At 38.3% G+C, this 19,568-nt stretch overlaps 1 protein-coding gene across 1 annotated transcript; it reads right to left on the reverse strand.

Annotated features, from left to right (window-relative positions):
* Positions 1 to 414: 414 nt before the first annotated feature.
* On the reverse strand, positions 415 to 12,287 carry map1lc3b (microtubule-associated protein 1 light chain 3 beta). Its single transcript, XM_041997068.1, has 4 exons — positions 12,056 to 12,287; positions 6,378 to 6,433; positions 4,847 to 4,953; positions 415 to 2,919 (listed from the first exon to the last, which is right to left on the reverse strand). The coding sequence occupies exons 1-4, from the start codon at positions 12,093 to 12,095 to the stop codon at positions 2,742 to 2,744; spliced, it is 381 nt and encodes a 126-aa protein (XP_041853002.1). The 5' UTR covers positions 12,096 to 12,287; the 3' UTR covers positions 415 to 2,741.
* Positions 12,288 to 19,568: the final 7,281 nt, after the last annotated feature.

The following is a 19,568-nucleotide window of genomic DNA, read 5'->3' on the forward strand; positions in this document are numbered from 1 at the left end:
ATATTTGTTGCTTGTGCATTCAAAGTGGTATCAGTACACTATTTATTTTGATTTGGGAATCCATTTTAATATGCTTTTCTGGAAATGGGTTAATTCTGAATCCTGAATATGTGGCTGTTTATGCTTAGATGGCAGTTTGAGGTTTGTTTAATAAATATTTTCAGCATCTGCTGAGCTGCACTGCTAATCCACACTGACTCAAACTTGCCTACACGATCTCTGACCTGATAAATGCCTTGCATGGAAATTATCGTGTGCACAGATAATCACCATCATATGTTCGTTTGATAAATGAGGGCAAATTAGTCATCAAATATGGCTGCTGAATGCATTTCTGCTGAAGGCTTATGTGTGTTAAGTTTTGTTGTGGAATTTTTATTATCAAAGATCACACACTAAGTGAGAATCAAACAAAGTATTTTTATTAAGAGCTGATCAGGCAATGGGAGTCACACAGTCAAACAGCTTTGGCTGAGCGAGTCCGCAGAGGAACACATGGGCTGGGTTAATATAGACTCGCATGACATGATATCATCAAGGTCATTGAAGCAAATCCTCAGTACACTCTCTTCAGACCCTGCTCAACCTGGTGATAAGAAAGAAAAGCTCATTACTAAATATTTTCTGGGTACAGGTTGTTCAGCTCAGTGAAACAAGTGAAACATAAATCATGGTTTTAATAATACTAATTGGAGATTGCAGAATATAAGGGTTATGTGTATAATTTTCCATTACAGTTTTTTCATTTTGGTTTAATTTTTGTTAAATAAATGAGTGTAATTAGTTTTATGTTGCTCTTAAGGTTGTACGTTTTCCTGATCAATGAAACCATTGAAGGTAAAAGGTTAAAATAATTTAAGTAATTACATATTTGGTATTTTTGATTAGGAGTGAAGCAGAGCAATGTAAAATGAAATAAAAAAAAAGCTAAAGTTAAAAAAATCTTAACCTGTGATGTTTTTAGATACCAGGTTTTAGTCGAGGACTTTTCTGTCCTCCAATGACCTGAAAGGGTAGTAAATTTATCTCCATGTGTCTTGTTGAATTTGATATTTTTCAAGAGAAACACTTCTTTCCAAAAAGTCATCACATTTTGTGGAAACACAACCAACATGGTGGCCAAACATTGAGGGAAAAATTACCTGACAAGACAAAAATAGTCCCTAATGACCTAAAGGAAACAAAAAAACCTTAACTGAATGTTTAGAGATAACAAGGAAGCCTGATTTTTTTTCTCCTTTTATTGTTTACAAAATACCAACATAAATACATAAAGGAGGCCGAGTGATATTGCTGTGTGTGAATGTGTGTGTGAAACAGAGGAGCAGGCAGAAAACCAACTAAACAAATGCTCCACCCCTCGGTAACAAACACACGGTGGCTTTCAGTCGGTAAAGAAAGTCGGTAAAGAAAAGTTCACCTTTACGTAACTGCAGACGACAGAGTTGAGACACCTCGTACGATGACATAAAAATCACATTAAATAAAAACAACCCAAACCATGATAATACTGCAATATAAAGCAGCTAATTCTTAATCTGTTAAGAAGAATATGAGGAGGAGGGAGAGGAGGAGCACTGCAGCACAGGAGGTGTTAAGAGACAAGCAAGATATTCAAGGCTGCAGCCCTTAAAACCCCACCGGGCAGGTGTTACAGTTACAGAGACAGCTCAGGGAAATAAAACCTCAACAGGTCAGACAGTCGAGACCTGTCAACCTGCACACGGGGGGAATTACAAGGGAGAAAACCAGGACATGGAACACCTCCCCCCTCCTCATCATCATCAGCATTTACAAAAACACCTTCATCCTCCATATGCAATCAGACCATGCTCCATGTAGTGTGTCCAAAATTGGCTTGGTTACACTCCCATCGGAACCTCTTTAATATTCAAAGTCAAACTCTTCTGTGCCAAGGCATTTTTATATTTTCTTTTCTTTTTTTGCAAACTACAATCATGTTTCAAGAGCAAAGCAGTTTCCTAACATCTCCATTACAGTAAAGATGCTTCTGGCTACAAGGCAGGGAGGGATTAAAAACACCAAACAAGGACCTTTAAGGGGAATGTGATGAGAGATGAAGCAGAGACGAGTTGATTGGGGATCTTTTTGGTTTTTCTGGCAAAGGAAAAAAATCCCAAAGCCAATTAAAACCTCCATTAAAAACATGTAAACCCAGACACCCTTTAAATCTCCTTTGTCTCTGAAAACGTCAGTACAGAAGCTGATTTTCACTAATATACACACACACACACACATATACATATATATATATATATATATATATATATATATATATATATATGTGTGTGTGTACATATACACACACATATATAAAGCCCCATCACCTTATTATAACATGACAACCTGAACATTAACATTAATGCAGCTGAGGAAGGAGATGTGGAACCACAACACTGACAGCAACTGCCATCGACACAAGGCGGCCAACAGGGTGACACACTAAAAGACGACGGGCCTGAGCCACTGTCAGATTTAGAGGAATTTCTATACCTTAAACAGGGTTTGTGCTCAGTGTGATCACACCCTGAACCAAATGGGCCTGAGACATGATTAAATGCCGTGTTTAGATCTAGCAGTTTGTGTCTGTGGTCTACTTAATACGGACAAGACTACGAGGTGTGTGGTGAGAAACATGGAGGAAGGAGACTAAAAACTACAGATGTCCAATTGCCGGGCAGCTGGAAGTAGGTAGGTAGGAAGGAAGGAAGGAAGGCTGTTCACTGGGCGGCCGCTGCAGTGCCAAAGGTCTCCTGGGAGGCGTACACCATGTACAGGAAGCCATCTTGGTCTCGCTCCCGCTCGTACACCTCAGAGATGGCGGCAGACACAGACACCATGCTGTGGCCGTTGACCAACAGGAAGAAAGCCTGATTGGAGTTTAGCTGGAGGCGCCTCCTGGTGGGGGAAGGCAGACATTACAGTTAGGATTACAGGGGGAGACAAGAAACCAGAAGGAGGCAAAGAAAAGGGTTGGAAGCAAGAAATGTAGGAAAAACTGGTCCATAAACTTCAGTACAGGACGACTTCAATTCCTTATTTTTATGCAGAGTGGATTTAGTTGATATGAAACTTTTTAGTTCACTTTACTATGTTTCTATATTATTTGTGATGTTTGCACCAAAGATAAAGAAATAAATAAAACTTAGATTTTTAAGGAGTGTTAATGTGATTTTACACATTTATAGTGAAAATCAGTTTATAATAATCTTGATGATTGTTATATCATGATTATTTCTTTGACAACAATCATATCAAGAACATTTAGAATCGTGCCATCTACAGTTGGACTGGTGTCGGTGACCCATGATGCACTGAGCTCCTCTCTTTGCTCTCTGTACAGTAAGTTATCATCAGCGCAGAGTTTCACCCACTAGCCTGCACATGCTCAGTGAAGTGGACTGATTTTATGTGATCTGCTTCATTCTTTATGTAGTTAACTTTTTATGACTTTTCTTTTAGCCCTTAAATATAAAAACAATTATACTTAACTGTCCTGATGTATGCATTTAACTTAATTGATTTATCACTGGACTGCAGTCTGTTGGACTCAATTAGATTATAAATGGAATGAGCTGGTCTGGATGTACAATAAAACTGAGCTGCAGAGGACAAAATGACTGAATGAAGAAGGAAGACTAGTGTGATGGCTGTACCTACAGCCCCACATTTAAAGGCGATAACCCCCACTACACCAACACATTTCAGTTATGTTAGTTTGAGTTAACACTGTTTATATTTGGTTTAAATTGGGTTGAAATGCTTTAGTTCCCTTTTGTTAGCGCGCACATTGGAGCACTATTGTATTTTCAATTCTGTTTAAGTTTGTGTATTCAACATGTGTTTTTCTCTTTTAATGGTGCTGGGGGGAGCATGATGAACGCTGGGGGGCAGCAGTGAGCTCAACAGGCAGAAGCCAGGGAGCAGGAAGTGCCATGGGCCCAGACCACGTCAGCTCCTTCCGGAGGGGAGATTAATGGCCTTCATATCGTTAAACATTTAGTTTGTTGTTAGGATTTTGATTAGTTTGGTTTCTTGTATTATTTTTGAGTAATTCTTGTGTTAAGTAATAATGAGCTAACTGTTTAGGTTTTGTCTAATTGTTTAATGTAGTTGTTAGTATTTGTCAACCCCTCTTGAGTTTTAGAACTGGTCTGATCAGCCAGTATTTAGGTACCCCTTTGTTTCCTGTTTGTTAGGTCAGGTTAATTGTTTTGTTAGGTCAGTTTGGTTCTTGTGTGTGTGGTTTCTTTTGAGTTACATGCTAAACAGTTAGTTTAAAGTTTCCTGAGTTATTGTTATACTTTTGTTTAGTTTTGTTCATTTGACCTCTTTTAAGGGCCCAAACTTTTTGTGAGTATTCTTTTGGGTAAATAAAACCCACTCTTGTTTTGAAACCAACTGTGTCCTTGCCTTGTACCAGCTCGATCCATCACAACTAGAATTTGTTTTTTTATTTATTTATTTATTTATTTTGCTTTAGAAGAATAGTGATGTTTGTATGTAACTTAAAGAATAACAGCAATAGGAAGACTAATGGAAGGAAATTAAATGAAAGACAAAAAGGGTAAATAGAAAAAAATAGGGGAAAAAATGCAAGAAATGAACACGATAAAGCGAAAGGGAGACAAGAAATGAAAGCAGAGGACGGAAAGGAAGACAAAAGATTTAAGAATTGGAGGAGGAAAGCAGACTGAATGACATTGTTGGAATGAGAATTAATAAAAGATGAGCAGAGGAAAGAAAAACAGAGATTTGAAAAGGAAGAAGAGACAGAGGTGGAAGGAAATTAAAGGGAAGCAGGTGATGAGGTATTCAGACAAACCTGATGATCTTAATGAGTTCGCTCATGTTGACGTGGTCTGGCACCAGGAACTTGGTCTTGTCCAGGATGGGGAGCTGTTTTTCTCCTTTATATCTCTCAATGATCACCTACAGGAGACAGACACATTGATCATTCATTTCCTCCAACATAATCCAGCTGCTCGGGTCACGTGAAAAACTGTTTTTGAACCTGAAACCAGCGTCTGTGATCAATAGTAAAATTTAATCAGGACACTTACTGTCTCACATTATCAGACAGTGTGATTAAAAAGAGAACAAGTCTCCTTCTTCACTGACTGGTCAATTTGGATGTTAAGTCCACTAAGGGCTAGGATATACTTTCTGTTAGCGATGCGTCCGTGTACGTATCATGGCTGCCACAGAAGTGTTTTCCGGGTTGATGCCCCGGAAATACAATGTGACATGTAGACTGGACTTTTGACTATTTCAGAGTCCAAGTGCTGTGTGCTGCCCCTAGCGGGGACCTCCAGTATTGAACCGTATAGCTGAGATTCTGGACTTGCTGTGGATACCACACATGTTTATAGTTACATTTACAGACCTGACGCTACACCGGAAATGAGACGTTAACCCCTTAACTCCCGGTAGCGGAGGCTGCAGGTGAAGCCAATACAGTCAAGCTAGAAATGCAGATTTAGAGAATTTATAGGCCAGAAATCTGGATCATGAAGCACTTAAAGTACATGGATGGAAGTTATTGTGCGTATTGTGAATATTTCTCTCTCCTCACCATCTAGAAGCTGTGAGATTCTAATCCTGCTTTCTGTCTGTTCACCTGATGCTGATATTCATCACATGTTGTTCCCTCTGTGTTTAGAAGGAAGCAGCTTCACAGCTTTAAATTCATCCTGCTGACTTTTTACCTTTTAGTTAGTAAATCCTGAATATTTCATCCTTCTTTCTCATAAATATTTAATTTTATAAATATATATGAAGAAATATTTTAACTGTTGGTGTTTAAAGAGAAAACTGCTGCTAAACCTGTTTGTGTTTAGTGCAGAGGTCTGCAACCTTTCCAATCCAAAGAGCCATTTTTTTCTCTCAGTCAGCTAAATAAAACTCGTTTAGAGCTGCAAATGTTATGAGACTTTTCAAAAAGGCAACTTAATAGATATTTTTTAATGAAGAGCCACCATAGGATATTTGTTATTTTTGACATACAGAGATGTCAGGAGGCCTGACATGTGGCAGCAGATGGGAGAGCTGTGCTGATATTCTATCTCTGAATGATAAAAAGAGCAGGTGAAACCTGAGGTGTGCTTTTGTTTATTAGGGGTTGCTAAGGACCACCAGGCAGCTAAAGAGCTAGCAACAGCTGCTGACCCAAACTGTTCAAAATAAATGATAAAACAAAGACAACAAAGATGACGGTGTTCAATCAGGAAGCATGCGGTAAAGCTTTCTGCTGCAGGAAGAGTGTCTCGTCTTCCTGCATGCTGCTGTGCACATCATACTTTCCACTCAAGAAATTACTTTCATTTTTAAGCTGGTGAAAGCGTAGTTCAACTCACAGGAATCTTGTTAGGGTGCTGCTCTCGGATCAGCCTGACATCTTCTACTCGCTGTTCTGTTGGGGAAACAAAACAGTCAGGTTAGCCGACATGAATGAGCTGGAAACAATCTAACCCGTCGGTTCTCTTTCATTTCCACACATTCATGTGTTTGGATGTCGCATGAGGACATTGCTTGTTATTATAACCTGTGGCTCAGTTGGTATCACAGCACAAAAATTTGGTCCTCTCCTGTTTTTACTCAGGTCTGTTGTAAAATATACATGTAAATAAACATGATTACATTTGTGCAGCTTAGAATGAAGAAGAACAGAAACATCTGGTATTTAACAACCTGCCTTGTCAAACATAATGGTCTTTCCTAAAATCCACTCAGGCTGTAACAGCATTGTTCCACAGTGATTAGCAGATTACTGGGTGAAAATTATGACCCACTCATTTTCTAATCAAAGTGTGTACGGTTTGCTACAAGTACATGATGAGCTTGCACCGCAGCAGCATTATCACATCATTTAGGTTTCGTCTATTTTAAGGGTGTTTCTCAAACTCTATACAAGCAGAAAGTCAGCAGGAGTGTAGGGAGTTTTTTGTGCATCCCAATCAGTTGAAATCCTAAGTTGCATTTCAACCATAGGAACTTCTGAAAAGTCAGCTACCCTGATGCCCTGAACTTCCACCGCAGGGATTAAACAGCACTAGGGACATACACTACCGTTCCAACAGAACACTAATATTTTGTTGGACTGCCTTTAGCTTTGGTTGCGGATAAAAATGATGTCTCCTGTTCCCTGAACCACTCTGTCACAATCTGAGCCCGATGAATCCTGGCTTTGTCATCTTGGAATATGGCTATTGCATCAGGGAAGATGGAATAACCTGGTCATTCAGTATATTCAGGTAGTCAGCTGGCCTTATTCTTTGGTAATATAATGTTGCTGAACCTAGACCTGACCACCTGTGGCAAGTCCAGATTATAGACTGCCCCCACAGGCTTGTACAGTAGACACTAGGCATGATGGCTGCATCATTTCATCTGCCTCTCTTCTTACCTTGATGCTCCCACCACTCTGGAACAGGGGAAATCTGGACTCATCAGACCACATGACCTTCTTCCATTGCTCCAGAGTCCAATCTTTATGCTCTCTAGCAAATTAAATCTTATTTCTACCGTTTTTTTTTTCGGTCTTAAGGCTGAACAGCTGTTCAGTCCCAATCCCTTGAGTACTCTTTACACTGTGCACGTGGAAATCTTCTTCCTTTAACTACTAAACATTACCTTGAGTTCTCTGATTTGATTTTTACAAATGTTTTCACCATTTTATGTTTTGTGTGCAATTTTATATCAAAGATGTCAATACAGTAAAGTTGCATGTCAGGTTGTGCTGAAAAAATGTAATCAAACAAGGCAGGGTAAAGAGTTTTTAAGGTTAAGAACATGTAAGTACTTTCACAACTAAAAGTACAAATAAATAAATAAACCCATGTCAGCACAGCCCTGTTGGGAAATCCCACATTGATGATTTTTTCCACTATGGCTTGTGCACTGATCCACAGCCACTTGAGTTTTTCCAGGGTTTCAAACCACAGTGGAAATACAGACATTCAGTCTGGAGGAATCCTTCATTCCTTTGAAAGAAAAAAATAATAAAAATCTGTCTTCAAACAACGATGACTTCATGGATCCAGTGAATAACGTGGCTTCTGATAGGACAGATCACATGCTTATCTGTGACCCAGGTAAAAATGTAGGCCAAAACACACAGAAAGATAACTCACTGGTGCTCTTTAAACTCTGATATCAAACAAAACTTTAGAGAAGTTTAGACAACACTAACAGCACTGATGTCCAATTGTCAGACCGGGTTCAGTCGACAAACACAACCGTGCAGGAAAACACTCAGATTTTTCACCTGGAATCCCAAAAATCCTTTGACAAAGATAGGAAATTAGATGTTGTTCATTTGTGTTGGCTTTGAGTTATCGGTATTCAGTCTTGTGACCTGCCACAAAAATGTTTACTTAGAAGACAAACTGAGAACCCAGTTTAAGAATGTCTAATTAAATCAGCTGATTACACGCTGCTGCCAAATTTTTGTCTTCCTAAGGGGGCTGTTTTCATGCTGAACTAGAGGAAATGTATGACACGGCTCCATGATTGCATTTCAGTCAGGAACCTGGAAGCTCTGAATGTGCCAGTGTCAGTCTCTCATGACCTAAACAATACACAAACAGCCTCTGAATCATCAGCGTTCAAACAAAAGAGCAAAATGAAACACAGAAATTAGGAAGCAGTTGCTCTAAATGCCTGTGTGTTTATTTTACACATTTTTCTGTTGTGACATCATCTGGGAATTTGTCAGTACCACCAAAAGGGAAGCGGAAGATTCCGTGATAATTTATTACTGTTATTATATGACAAACAGACGTGAATTTTAATTCTTACTCTGAACTTTGACCCCATGAGTCGGTTTAGTGACACCAGTCAGGTTTCCACTGTTGTTTCTAATCCTCATTATTAATAAGATAAGAAATGGGAGGAGCTACATGAAAATGAAGATTTTTGTTTATTTTCTTCAACTAATAAGGAAAAAACTAACATACTGGCTTGAGGTGGTTTTCAGTTTCATGTGACTAACCAGAGTCTTCCCAGATGTAACTCTTGAAGAATCCTGTTGTGCATGTCCACCACAGTTGTTTAGCTCCTTAATCAGGATAATTACCCTCTGCTTAAAAACAACTACGAGCAATGTTGTATGCACTACCACCCTCTGGTAGGGTTGAGAACAGGAACTAACTTAATTCCAAATACAGTAAAGAAATACCCAGTACTGAGTACATAAAAAAGTTAATTAAAAAATAAGCATAAAGTTTAAAAAAAAAAAAAAAAAAAAAAATTCTTCTCATCCAGGACGTGCCTGTCTGAAAACATAGTCAATGAAGTAAACTGCTAAAAATCATTGTGAGGTTTTCTTTTAAGCCCATAATACCTAAATTTATTTTCAATTACACAAAAAGAAAATAGATACACAAAAGATTAGGGACAAATAACTAGAATAAAATATCAAATTAATAATAAAAAATAAATAAATAATAGTTAAAAAAAACTAAATAAAATATATACATTAAACTAAATAAAAACAATGTAAACAGATTTTCCACAGTAGGCGGTTTGTTCGTGACTGTAAATGTCACAATTACAGATTTTCTTGGTACGATAACTGTCAAATAAATAATCATGATTTTACGATTATCGTGATTACTATGTATTAATTAATTTCCTAACAATATAAATAAATAAAATCACAAGAACCCTCCTTATAGGTCTTGAAGTTTGAATTAGGGCTGTCAAAACTTATGCCTTCATGCAAAGAGATTAATCCATGCAATTAATGACTCGGTTAATGAAACTGGAATTTTATGAAGTCTCCAGAAACAAAGTTGTTACTGGTGGAATTAAAAATAAATAAATAAATCCACATTTGGTATTATCTTGACAAAGAGAAGCTGATGTTAATGCCTCGTCACAGCAGTAAACCAAATTAAGCAAAAACCACTGTATCCTTCTTATTTCTGAAGATCCTGACAGTTTTCAAACTTTACAATTAGAGGACGGCCACAGGATGACCCACTTGATCTGTCAAATAACTTTGTTTTCATTCCAAGTCCAAGTTGAGACGAACCACCGTTATGGTTCAGACACAATCATTATTGTAAGGGTGAATTTTTATGATTAAATAATCATAGCATCCCTATTTGTGACAACAGGTGAGAAGGGGTTTATACACTGAGATTTTAAGTTAGACTTTTCATTATAAATATATATTGGTCTTGTAAAAATAATAACAATTTGCCTAATACATGTTTTTTTAAAAGCATGCTTGTTGACTCTCTCACTGAGATTACTTGTATATATGAAGAATAAACAGATTTATTTTTATTCACCTAACTCTTAAAGAATAAGAGACATTTATTATAAACACATACAGCAACATAAATCTCACATGGCAGATATGACATACCCACAGTAGAGGCCAGACATGCAGTGAAATTAACTCCAGCTGTCACTCATTTATTTCCACTTAATGGTGGAAAAAGTGAAAATTTTAAGTTTTTCTGTTTCCTTCAGCTGTTTTCTCACAAGTGAAAGAAGACAATTGTGACAAATATGCTATTTTGATCCCAATTATCTGAGATAATTCTGACTGTATGATTTAATTGTTAATTGTGACTGGTGTGTATGCAGCTGATGCTACAGATTATACACATATAGGATACACTGTTAATCTCCGTTTATTTACTCTGGTCACTTTTCTTAATAAATTATACTTTAAATGGCATCCCTTGTTGTCCCGCTTCCTTCTTGTCAAACCCTTGCGAGCCGGGCTTGACAAGCTTTTCTTAAGATTTGCTTTACTGGTAAAGTGAAGGTAGGTAGGTAGGTTACTGTAAACTGACATAATGTGCACACAAGGCAGTGGCAAAGATATAAAACAACCACTAAGGCAGACAAATGTTATTCTCTATTCACATGACTGTGTAAAGCAACAAAAAAGATCAACCTGTATAGCAAACAACGCATGTGACACGGCACTTCTCTTTATCCACTGACCTCATAGTGATGTTGCATAAATTTGGACCAATAATTCGCAGTCAGACCAGAAGTCAGTTACTCTTAGTCATACTGGAAAATACATTTCAAGCGTTGCAGGAAATAAGTTCACATTTCAGCAAATGCAGCTGATTTTTTTTCCAACCTAGACACAAAATAACACTCACCTCTTCGTATGCACCCGGACAAACAAGAAACACACAGTTATGCATGTCAACATAAAAATAACAAACCTTATCTCTACAGTGACACATACTGGCTATTCACACATGTTTGTTCTTTTTCCAGTTGAAAACTCACATTTAATTAAATTATTGAATTTTAGCATCCAAAAGACTCACAGATGTTTATGTAGGTCTCTGGCCTTTCTTAAAGAAGTTTAATCAGCTTCTTTAATGATAAACACCGCTTATAGTGTTATAATATGGAAGAAAAATAAATAATAAGTTTGCAGAAGATTGCAGGCCTTGAATTCAGCAATGAGGGCTCAGAACGCATAACTGGCTCATCTGCATCGAAGCTGTCATAAGCATCAAACCAATTGAAACTAAGGGAAACTGCACATATTTAACATAATTTTTATTTTCCATTTGTCCTTAAAACTGCTGAGCTTTCCTCTACAAACGGTCCCATCCCCCAATCCTGCAGCTCTCCTTCTCTCTGCGCCGCATTTCGACACCACTTTGTTTTTCTCCCACTGATCTGATCCCTGTAAACACTACAGAGACAAGGCCTGCAGCAAATTGCCTGAACCCAATCTGGTCTTTTACACCATTCCACGAATAAACCTGCAGGAATTATTCATGGCATGTCTTTTGACTATCGTGAAACTGGGGAAGGTCTTCGTTTATAGTTTGGTCTTCTAACTAACTGCTCAGAGCCAGATTCGTGTGGCTCGAGAAAAGAAAAATAACGCTAACACTCTCAAAAGGTGATTACCAACTTCTACATGACCTCACGTTAACGCGAGGCTCGGATAGAAAATTTAAAATAAAAAAAGGCCACCACTTACACAAGAGACAGAAAACGAAAGAGATGAAAAACCGAAACAAGCAAAGCTCAGACCTACCGAATGTCCTTCTTTGTTTGAAGGTTTTCTCTGAAGGCATATTGCATCAAAGTCAGCCAGTTGGCAGCGGGAGGAACTGGGACAGCGACGAAATAATAATAACAGAATAACTAAAAACGGTTTATATATTTATTTATTTACAAAGTGTCAGTGTCTGCCTGGTAAAATGCGGCTGAGCAAGAGCTTCGAGCTGGCTTGGTGTCGTCGCTTCCTTCCTCTGCCTGTGTTTTTATCAGGACGAGCTCGAGCAGGCAAAACAAACCAGTCAGCTGACCTCTGACGTCACGCGCCGGCCTCTCATCTGCCATATGCAATGTTCATCAACAAAATCGAAGTTGAGGGCTTAAATTGAACGCGCACATTTTCATTTTAAATACAGGACAAGTCCTGAACCACCCTTAATGTCTTTATAACCAGCCAAGAAAGTAGAGAGAAATGTGTCTAAAGTGAGACACCACAGGTGAGAGGGGTAAAATTTATAACTGACAGGTATCATGAAACTTTTCCTGTTTATTCATTACATTGAGATTGTTATGTTTTGTATGGCAAGTTTTGTAGAATTTTTATGTTTAAAAATGTAAATTAGGTATCATGTAGCCAAAAATTTGTTCATTTTCATACATCTCTAAGAAAAATCTGAACCCCAGATTAAGTCAGTTTAAAACCTACCTTTGCATTTTGTTAACATGTTAGAATCAAATGGTTTTACAGGGGGTATTTCAAATATCTTTATTTATCACTACACCATTTTGAGAATACTGTCAACAACTGGAAAAACCTCAATTATTGCCATGATTTTGGGATGAAATGTTCTATAAATAAGCCTGTGAGGGATATATATACATATATATATACATATATAGTGTACAGAAGATCTGTGCAGAATAGGGCAGCAACGATTAGTCGACAATAGTCGACAAAAAAATTGTTGACAATGAATTTACCTGTCACCTATTGTCAGCAAAAAAAAGAACAATAAATAAATGAACAAATAAACCTACAGAGTGAGATATTGTCTTCTTCCCTATCTCTGCTGAGAGTTGCACATGCGCAATAAAGTCCACCAGGGGAAAATATGGTGGCGAACCTTGTGTACCACGGAAGTACGTGTGCAATGCTCGAACATTTAAAGAGAAGGAACTTCTGACTTACATAACAACCTCATGCAAGATTTCAAAGCTGAAAGTGAAATAAGTGCCATTTATAATAATCATGAGATACATAATCCGATTGGTCGACTAGTCGTTTTTTAGTAGGTGACTAATCGACCATCAGAATAGTCATTAGTTGCAGTCCTAGTGCAGAACATGGACCGGAGACCTCTAAGTCACAATGGGAAACACCTCCCAAGGTGATGGAGAATGATAGGGCTAAGATCCTGTGGGACTTCCAGACCGACAAAATGGTGGTGGCCAACCAATTGGACATTGTGATCATGGATAAGCAGGTGAAGGCACCAGTAGTACCAGTGGTCATCGGAGCACTGGGGGGCTGTGTCCCCCACACTGAGGAAGTAGCTCCAACAGATACCTGGAGAAACATCAGACATCTCCATCCAAAAGAACACAGTCATAGGAACAGCTAAGAGGACCTGAGCTTGAGATGAACAGTTACCCAGCCTACCCAGGGAAGATGGAGTTATATACATACATACGTTTTTACATGTTTTTACAATAAAAATTATAACTTGATAAGGTCCCAGTTTTTTTTATTTGCATGACAGCTCCACGCTTACGTAGTAAGTGGACGATGGACGTCATTCTTCCAGACATGAACATGTTTTTATCTGTGAGTAGATTCAGTGGCCTCAGGTACAGCAATGACTGCCCTGCACTTTAACATTTTGTACATGTGCCTTCTGTGTGCCTTTTAAGGCGTTACTTATTCCAAACAGTGCTCTACCACCTACCAAACAAAGCCAGTACTGCAGTATTAAAGCTCAGAGGATCCTCACTTACACACGGAGTTGTTTGTCCATTCAGAGACACCATAGTAAAAAGTGGTGACAAAAATATGGCAACTGTCATGAATGTGGACCCATGGCAGGTAGATATAAATGGCAATTGAAATAAAAACACAATTATTTTAGTAAAGTTCTACCAACGGAAATACAGTTTTTAATGATATGTTAATTTTTCTGTTACTGAATTTTGATTTTGTTATACATCTTTAAAAATGGCTTCTTTACAGCCACCCTTCCATGGAGACCATTTCTGATGAGGCTTCAATCAACAGTAGATGGATCAACTGAAGGCCCGACCGAAAAAATGGTAAGAAAAGTCCAATTTATTTGGCCCTTTAACAAAATGTAACAATAAATTAACAGTTTTTGGGGGGATATCTACCATTTATTACCATGTGATATTTTAAAAATATTATAATATGGTTTTCTGCTTCTTGTTATCTATTAGGGGACAAAAGACGAGTATCAGATTGTGTTCAACAGGATTTTGAGCTAAGTTTATACCACAAATTGAGGCAAAGTCTCAGAAACTGTATGTGACAAATATGTTATGTCGGGCTCTTATGGGTTACAGAAGCACTATGTAACTTTCTGACTTTAAAACGCTGCCTTCTGGATGGCACAGATATTCACATCTCTGAAGCTGTTGCTGACCAGCAGCAACCCGAGGCTGAGACACCGCTCTACACAACTTTTTCATCCGGGACGCCACTAGACGTTGCAGCTGAGTTTCACTTTACGCACCATGCCACACACCATCAACTTAACACATGGGCTGTTTTGAAGTGATTCACCAAAGAAACACAAGAAGACATTATTGTAGGATGAGTGGAAAAGAAAGAGAGAAAGAACAAGAGTCTAGATAAAACTGTTTTTTACTGGCTGGAGAGATCTAACGTACAGGTAAGATGCAAGATGGAGGCTGAATTAGCCGTCGACAGGGGGCGCATCACAGAGAAAATTGTAAAAGTTCTGCAGTGCGTTAGGTTAGCAGCCATGGAGCCTTTTCAGCTGTGGCTCCTAATCTGTGGAACGACCTGCTTCTTCACATCATCGCAGCAGATTGAGAAGCATGTCTTGGTTTTTATCGGCACGCACATTCTTAAATTTTCCCTATTTATTTATTTATTTATTTGATGTTTGTATTGTTTATTTTAACTCACTGTTATTGCTGTCTTAGTGATTATTCAGTGCTGTTACACTTTGTACAGTAATTTGGTCAACTGTTGTTTTTACATGTGCTGTAAAAATAAACTTTGATGAATAATTTGCAAACAGCATCATCTGAATACTGTAAATTACTTTAAGACGTGTTTGCAGGAAGAACAGAATAAAATAACTCCTGAAACTCTTCATCACTCGACATCCTCAGTGGCAGAAGCGTTTAAAGAAGGAATAGCAAAATTAAAAATTGTTAAAAGCTTTACAGTATCCTTTTTTTAAAACCCATTTTTACTCATTGGCTTTTGACCTAGTGTGAGACATGGATTATATTTTTATTTTATGATTTTTATTGCCAGGCTTTAAATTCTGTTTTAATTGTATTTTTATTATTATTTATTTATTTATTTTTTGTTTTCTGTATTGTATTTTTACACTTTATTTATTACAAATGTACAGCACTTTGTTTCAGCTGTGATTGCATTTTGAAATAAAGTTTGTTTTGGTTTAGTTGGCCAGAATTAATGAATAAATGTATATAAATAAATTAAATCAAGCTGATGAGTAATAAAATAATCATGGTTTCCTGCTGTCTGCAATTAACCTCTAATGTCACAAATTTGTTACAAACTGCTTCTGGCCTTTTCATTATAACTGTTTTTCATTTGTATTCAATTAATTTATTATTTACTATTATTTATCTATTTATTATTTATATAATGCATTTTTATTATAATGAATTTATGTAATATTTAATTGTATTTAATTCTATTCCAGTTGTTTTATTAATATATATAAATTTTGTAATTTTGTCTTAAAGAATTGTAAATACATTTAGGTGTTAAGAGGTTAAATAAAAGTAATAGAAAATGTGAAAATGAGTGGCTTTTTCATGTACATTTTCCATTTTGTTCTGGCTTTGTTTGTTTTAAGCTTGTCCATGCTGTGGTGCAACACATCCAAGTTAAAAGCAACCAACTCATTTGAAAAGCTAAAATTAAACCACTGACTTATTAGCATAGGCAGAATTTGTTGTAGAAGTTCCTCCTGATAGTCTTTAAAAACATGACTATTTTTTTTATTATTCCTGTCTCGATCAGGAGCCCTGATAACGTTGGAAATGAAGAGCAAAGTGATGCAATAAAACATCGCCATCTGGAACCATGATATTTATAAACAGTAAAAGAAATTTGTAACAGAAGCATCACTGAGTAGATTTAAATCTCTGCTCCAGACAGAAGCTTAAAAGATGCAGGTTTTATTTTGTCCAGCAGGTGGAGAACTTTGACCACCTGTTGCTGATTTTGCTCAGAGTCAAAGGGAGCAGCTGTGGGGTCAGGAACATCTTTTATATCCTCCACCCATAAACTGAAGAGACCATAAGCTGGTCTCTTCCTGCAGCAAGGTTACAGCATGTTTGTTTGTACACAAAGGACCTCCTATCACTTAGTATTTTTAGGTCAGGCGTGCTGCGAATCCCTCCTTGCGGACTTCCACCTGAAACCCCCGACTGGTGCTCAGTCAGGTGTTTGTATGTGTGCAGGTGTTGGCCCCCAACTGGGTGTGTCTGGACTAGAAATGAAGTCAGTTAGAAATGATCTCCCACAGTCAAGTTGTGTATTTGTCTCAGCGTGGTGCAGGGCCTAAGGACTGTGTGTAGACGAAGCATCCACATTCTCCCTTCATGTCAAACACAGCTGATAACACACAAAGTTGGGAGTTGGGGGGTGTAACTCTGTGTGTGTTTGTGCACACACCTATGAGTTGTGGGACACCCTTACCTTTCAATCAAATATTAGCTGTCAATATTTGGATCTCCCTCTTCTCCTGCTGCTCATTAGGTGGTGGTGTTGTGATTTCATGGTTCTCACTGGGAGGCTCCCGGAGAGCAGAGCTGGTCTCGGTCTAATGTACAGATGGATAAAGGACTCATTTGTGTGATATGAAATGTTGACACTGTTATATACGTTGCAGGAAACAATACCAGGGTGGATTATAACAATAAGAAGAAGGATATGAAGGCAGAAGTGGAGGGTAGGTTTCCTGTGAGGACAGACAGATAAATGCAGTGGTTTAGATTAATTATATAAGAGTTTGTTCTCTTTTAATATTTGTCTGATTATCCAGAGAAACTGGAACGTCTTTGTTTGCAATAATATATTTTCCCACTTGGCAAAGGATAGTTTTATTTACCAAAAAAACAACAACAATAAACACACAGCGAGGAATAAAAAAAAACAGCAGCCTTGGAGTAATAAAAGTGTGGCGCTTCAGTCATCAGTGGGCATTCTGTCTGTTTTTTAATATGTCAGAGGATAATGAAACCCTCCTGGTAAATCTTCCCTGACCTTTTTTCTCTCACCTTGTCTCCATACGATTATCTGCTGTTCTTCTCTTGCCAGCCTGCTCGTATCTTTCACCAGTTCGCTGCTCTCTGTAATGCTCATTAATCCATCAGAGCAGAGCCAACTGATGGTGATGCATCCGTTTTTCTGCAGAGTGACCTGTTGGAGAGAATGATTTTTTGGGAATATGAGGGCATGACCGATGAGGAGTTTGGCTTCCATCTCCATAAAAAAAGGATATTTTTTAACCAGTAGCTACTGTGCTCATTTCTGTCTTTCAGTCCATAGTTGGTCATTTAAGGGAATATCATAAACATTTTCTACAGTCCTAAAACATGCATGTTTTTTTTTTGTTTATTTTAGAACAGCCTGATCCTTCACACCACCAAAACAAAAGATTCCATGGTGGATTTCAGAAGTAGTAGAGCTGATCTTTAGCCTGTGTTCATTGGAAGGGGGTGTGGAGAGGTTCATCAACTGCTGGTTTTTGGGCGAGCAAATCAAGGATGACTTGACCTGGAGCAGCAACACCAAAGCCATCATAAAAAAAAGGTGCAGCAGAAACTTTATTTTCTGAGAACTCTTAACCATCTTGCTGAGAAACTGCTGGTGTCATTTTACTGATGTTTCATTGACAGCATCCTGATGTACTGCGTTGGTGTGTGTGTGGTTATCCAGCTGCAGAAAGGAAGGCGCTCCAGAGCGTTGTCGCAGCTGCCCAGAGAATCACTGGCTGTCCCCTTCCCTCCCTGGAGGAACTCTACATTTCCCTCTTGTAGACACTTCAGGACACTTAAGACCAGAACAAACCACCTCAAGAACAGGTTTTATCCCAGACCTATGCAGGGACTTGATTCTAGGAAAACATAACTTAGAAACTGTGGACTTAAGTTATTGTATCTTTTTTTTTTAATCTCCCCTGTGTGCTGTGTGTGTTGTGCCTTATAGGAAGTATGTATATGTACAAATGTTGGGCATACATGTATACTTATTTTTGTCATAATGCTGACAAGATGATGGGCCCAAAGAGCAGACAAACCACTGCAAAAAAGGAAAGTTTATTAACCCAGCTGACAGGTACGGTGGAACAAAGGTGGGGAGATCTTCACTGCGCTGAGTATTTGCTTAGTTTTACAGGATCCAGACTGAGAAGGAGGGCAGGTAAAATCCAATACTCTTCCACTGGGCAGGAGGGCAGGCAGGGCAGCAGACAGGCAGATGGAATCCGGTGGATACTGCAGCAGTGCAGGCAGGCCAGGAAGACAAAGGCAGAGAGAGCTGGTGGAGAACGCTGAGATCAGGCTGGCAATGTAGAGGAAGGGCAGGCAGAAGATTTCCTGGAGCAGTTCTCAGGCCGAGTAGAGCAGACAATCTGGCGAACTGCTGCAGCTTGCAGCTTGATAAGCCCAGCCTCTTGATTAGGAGATATAAGGCAGATGTGGTAGGAAGATCCAAACAGGCCCATGCACCTCCTGCAGCTGAAAGCAGTTAATTTGAATAGGTGCAGTTCCAAAACACTTACCATCCCAACCACCCCATGACACTTTTATTCCTTTTTTATAAGGTGATTACAACACTTCAATTTTATTGTACCAGTACAATGACAATAAAGACACTCCTTTCTATTCATTAGATGTGAGCGTAAAATGGGTTCAAGTGGAGACCTGGAGTTCTACACAAGGTTCATCCTACCTCTTGTCTAAGTCAGCTATAGATGCAAAACAAGTGGCAGAAGAACTCCTGAAGCAATTTCCAAGTTAGACCCAAAATTAAGAATGTTTCACTCGATTTTAATTATCATCATCAGCATCACCAGCATAAGATGCCCTCTCAGTACCATATTAAAACTTCCTTTGAAGTTCACAGAGGTGCTGGAGGCTGGATGGTTTTTGTGTGCATGTTTCTTGGCCTTGTTCATCTCCATGTTGGCTAAAAACTGTCCAATGCCTTATTAAAAACTTGAAGAATAATGGGGAACCATCGTCTTCAAGGAAGAAATTTTGCCAAGAAAAAATCCTGAATGATGGTGATCATCGATCTCTTA

This window comes from Melanotaenia boesemani, chromosome 10 (assembly GCF_017639745.1).
Source record: "Melanotaenia boesemani isolate fMelBoe1 chromosome 10, fMelBoe1.pri, whole genome shotgun sequence".
Classification (NCBI taxonomy): domain Eukaryota; kingdom Metazoa; phylum Chordata; class Actinopteri; order Atheriniformes; family Melanotaeniidae; genus Melanotaenia; species Melanotaenia boesemani.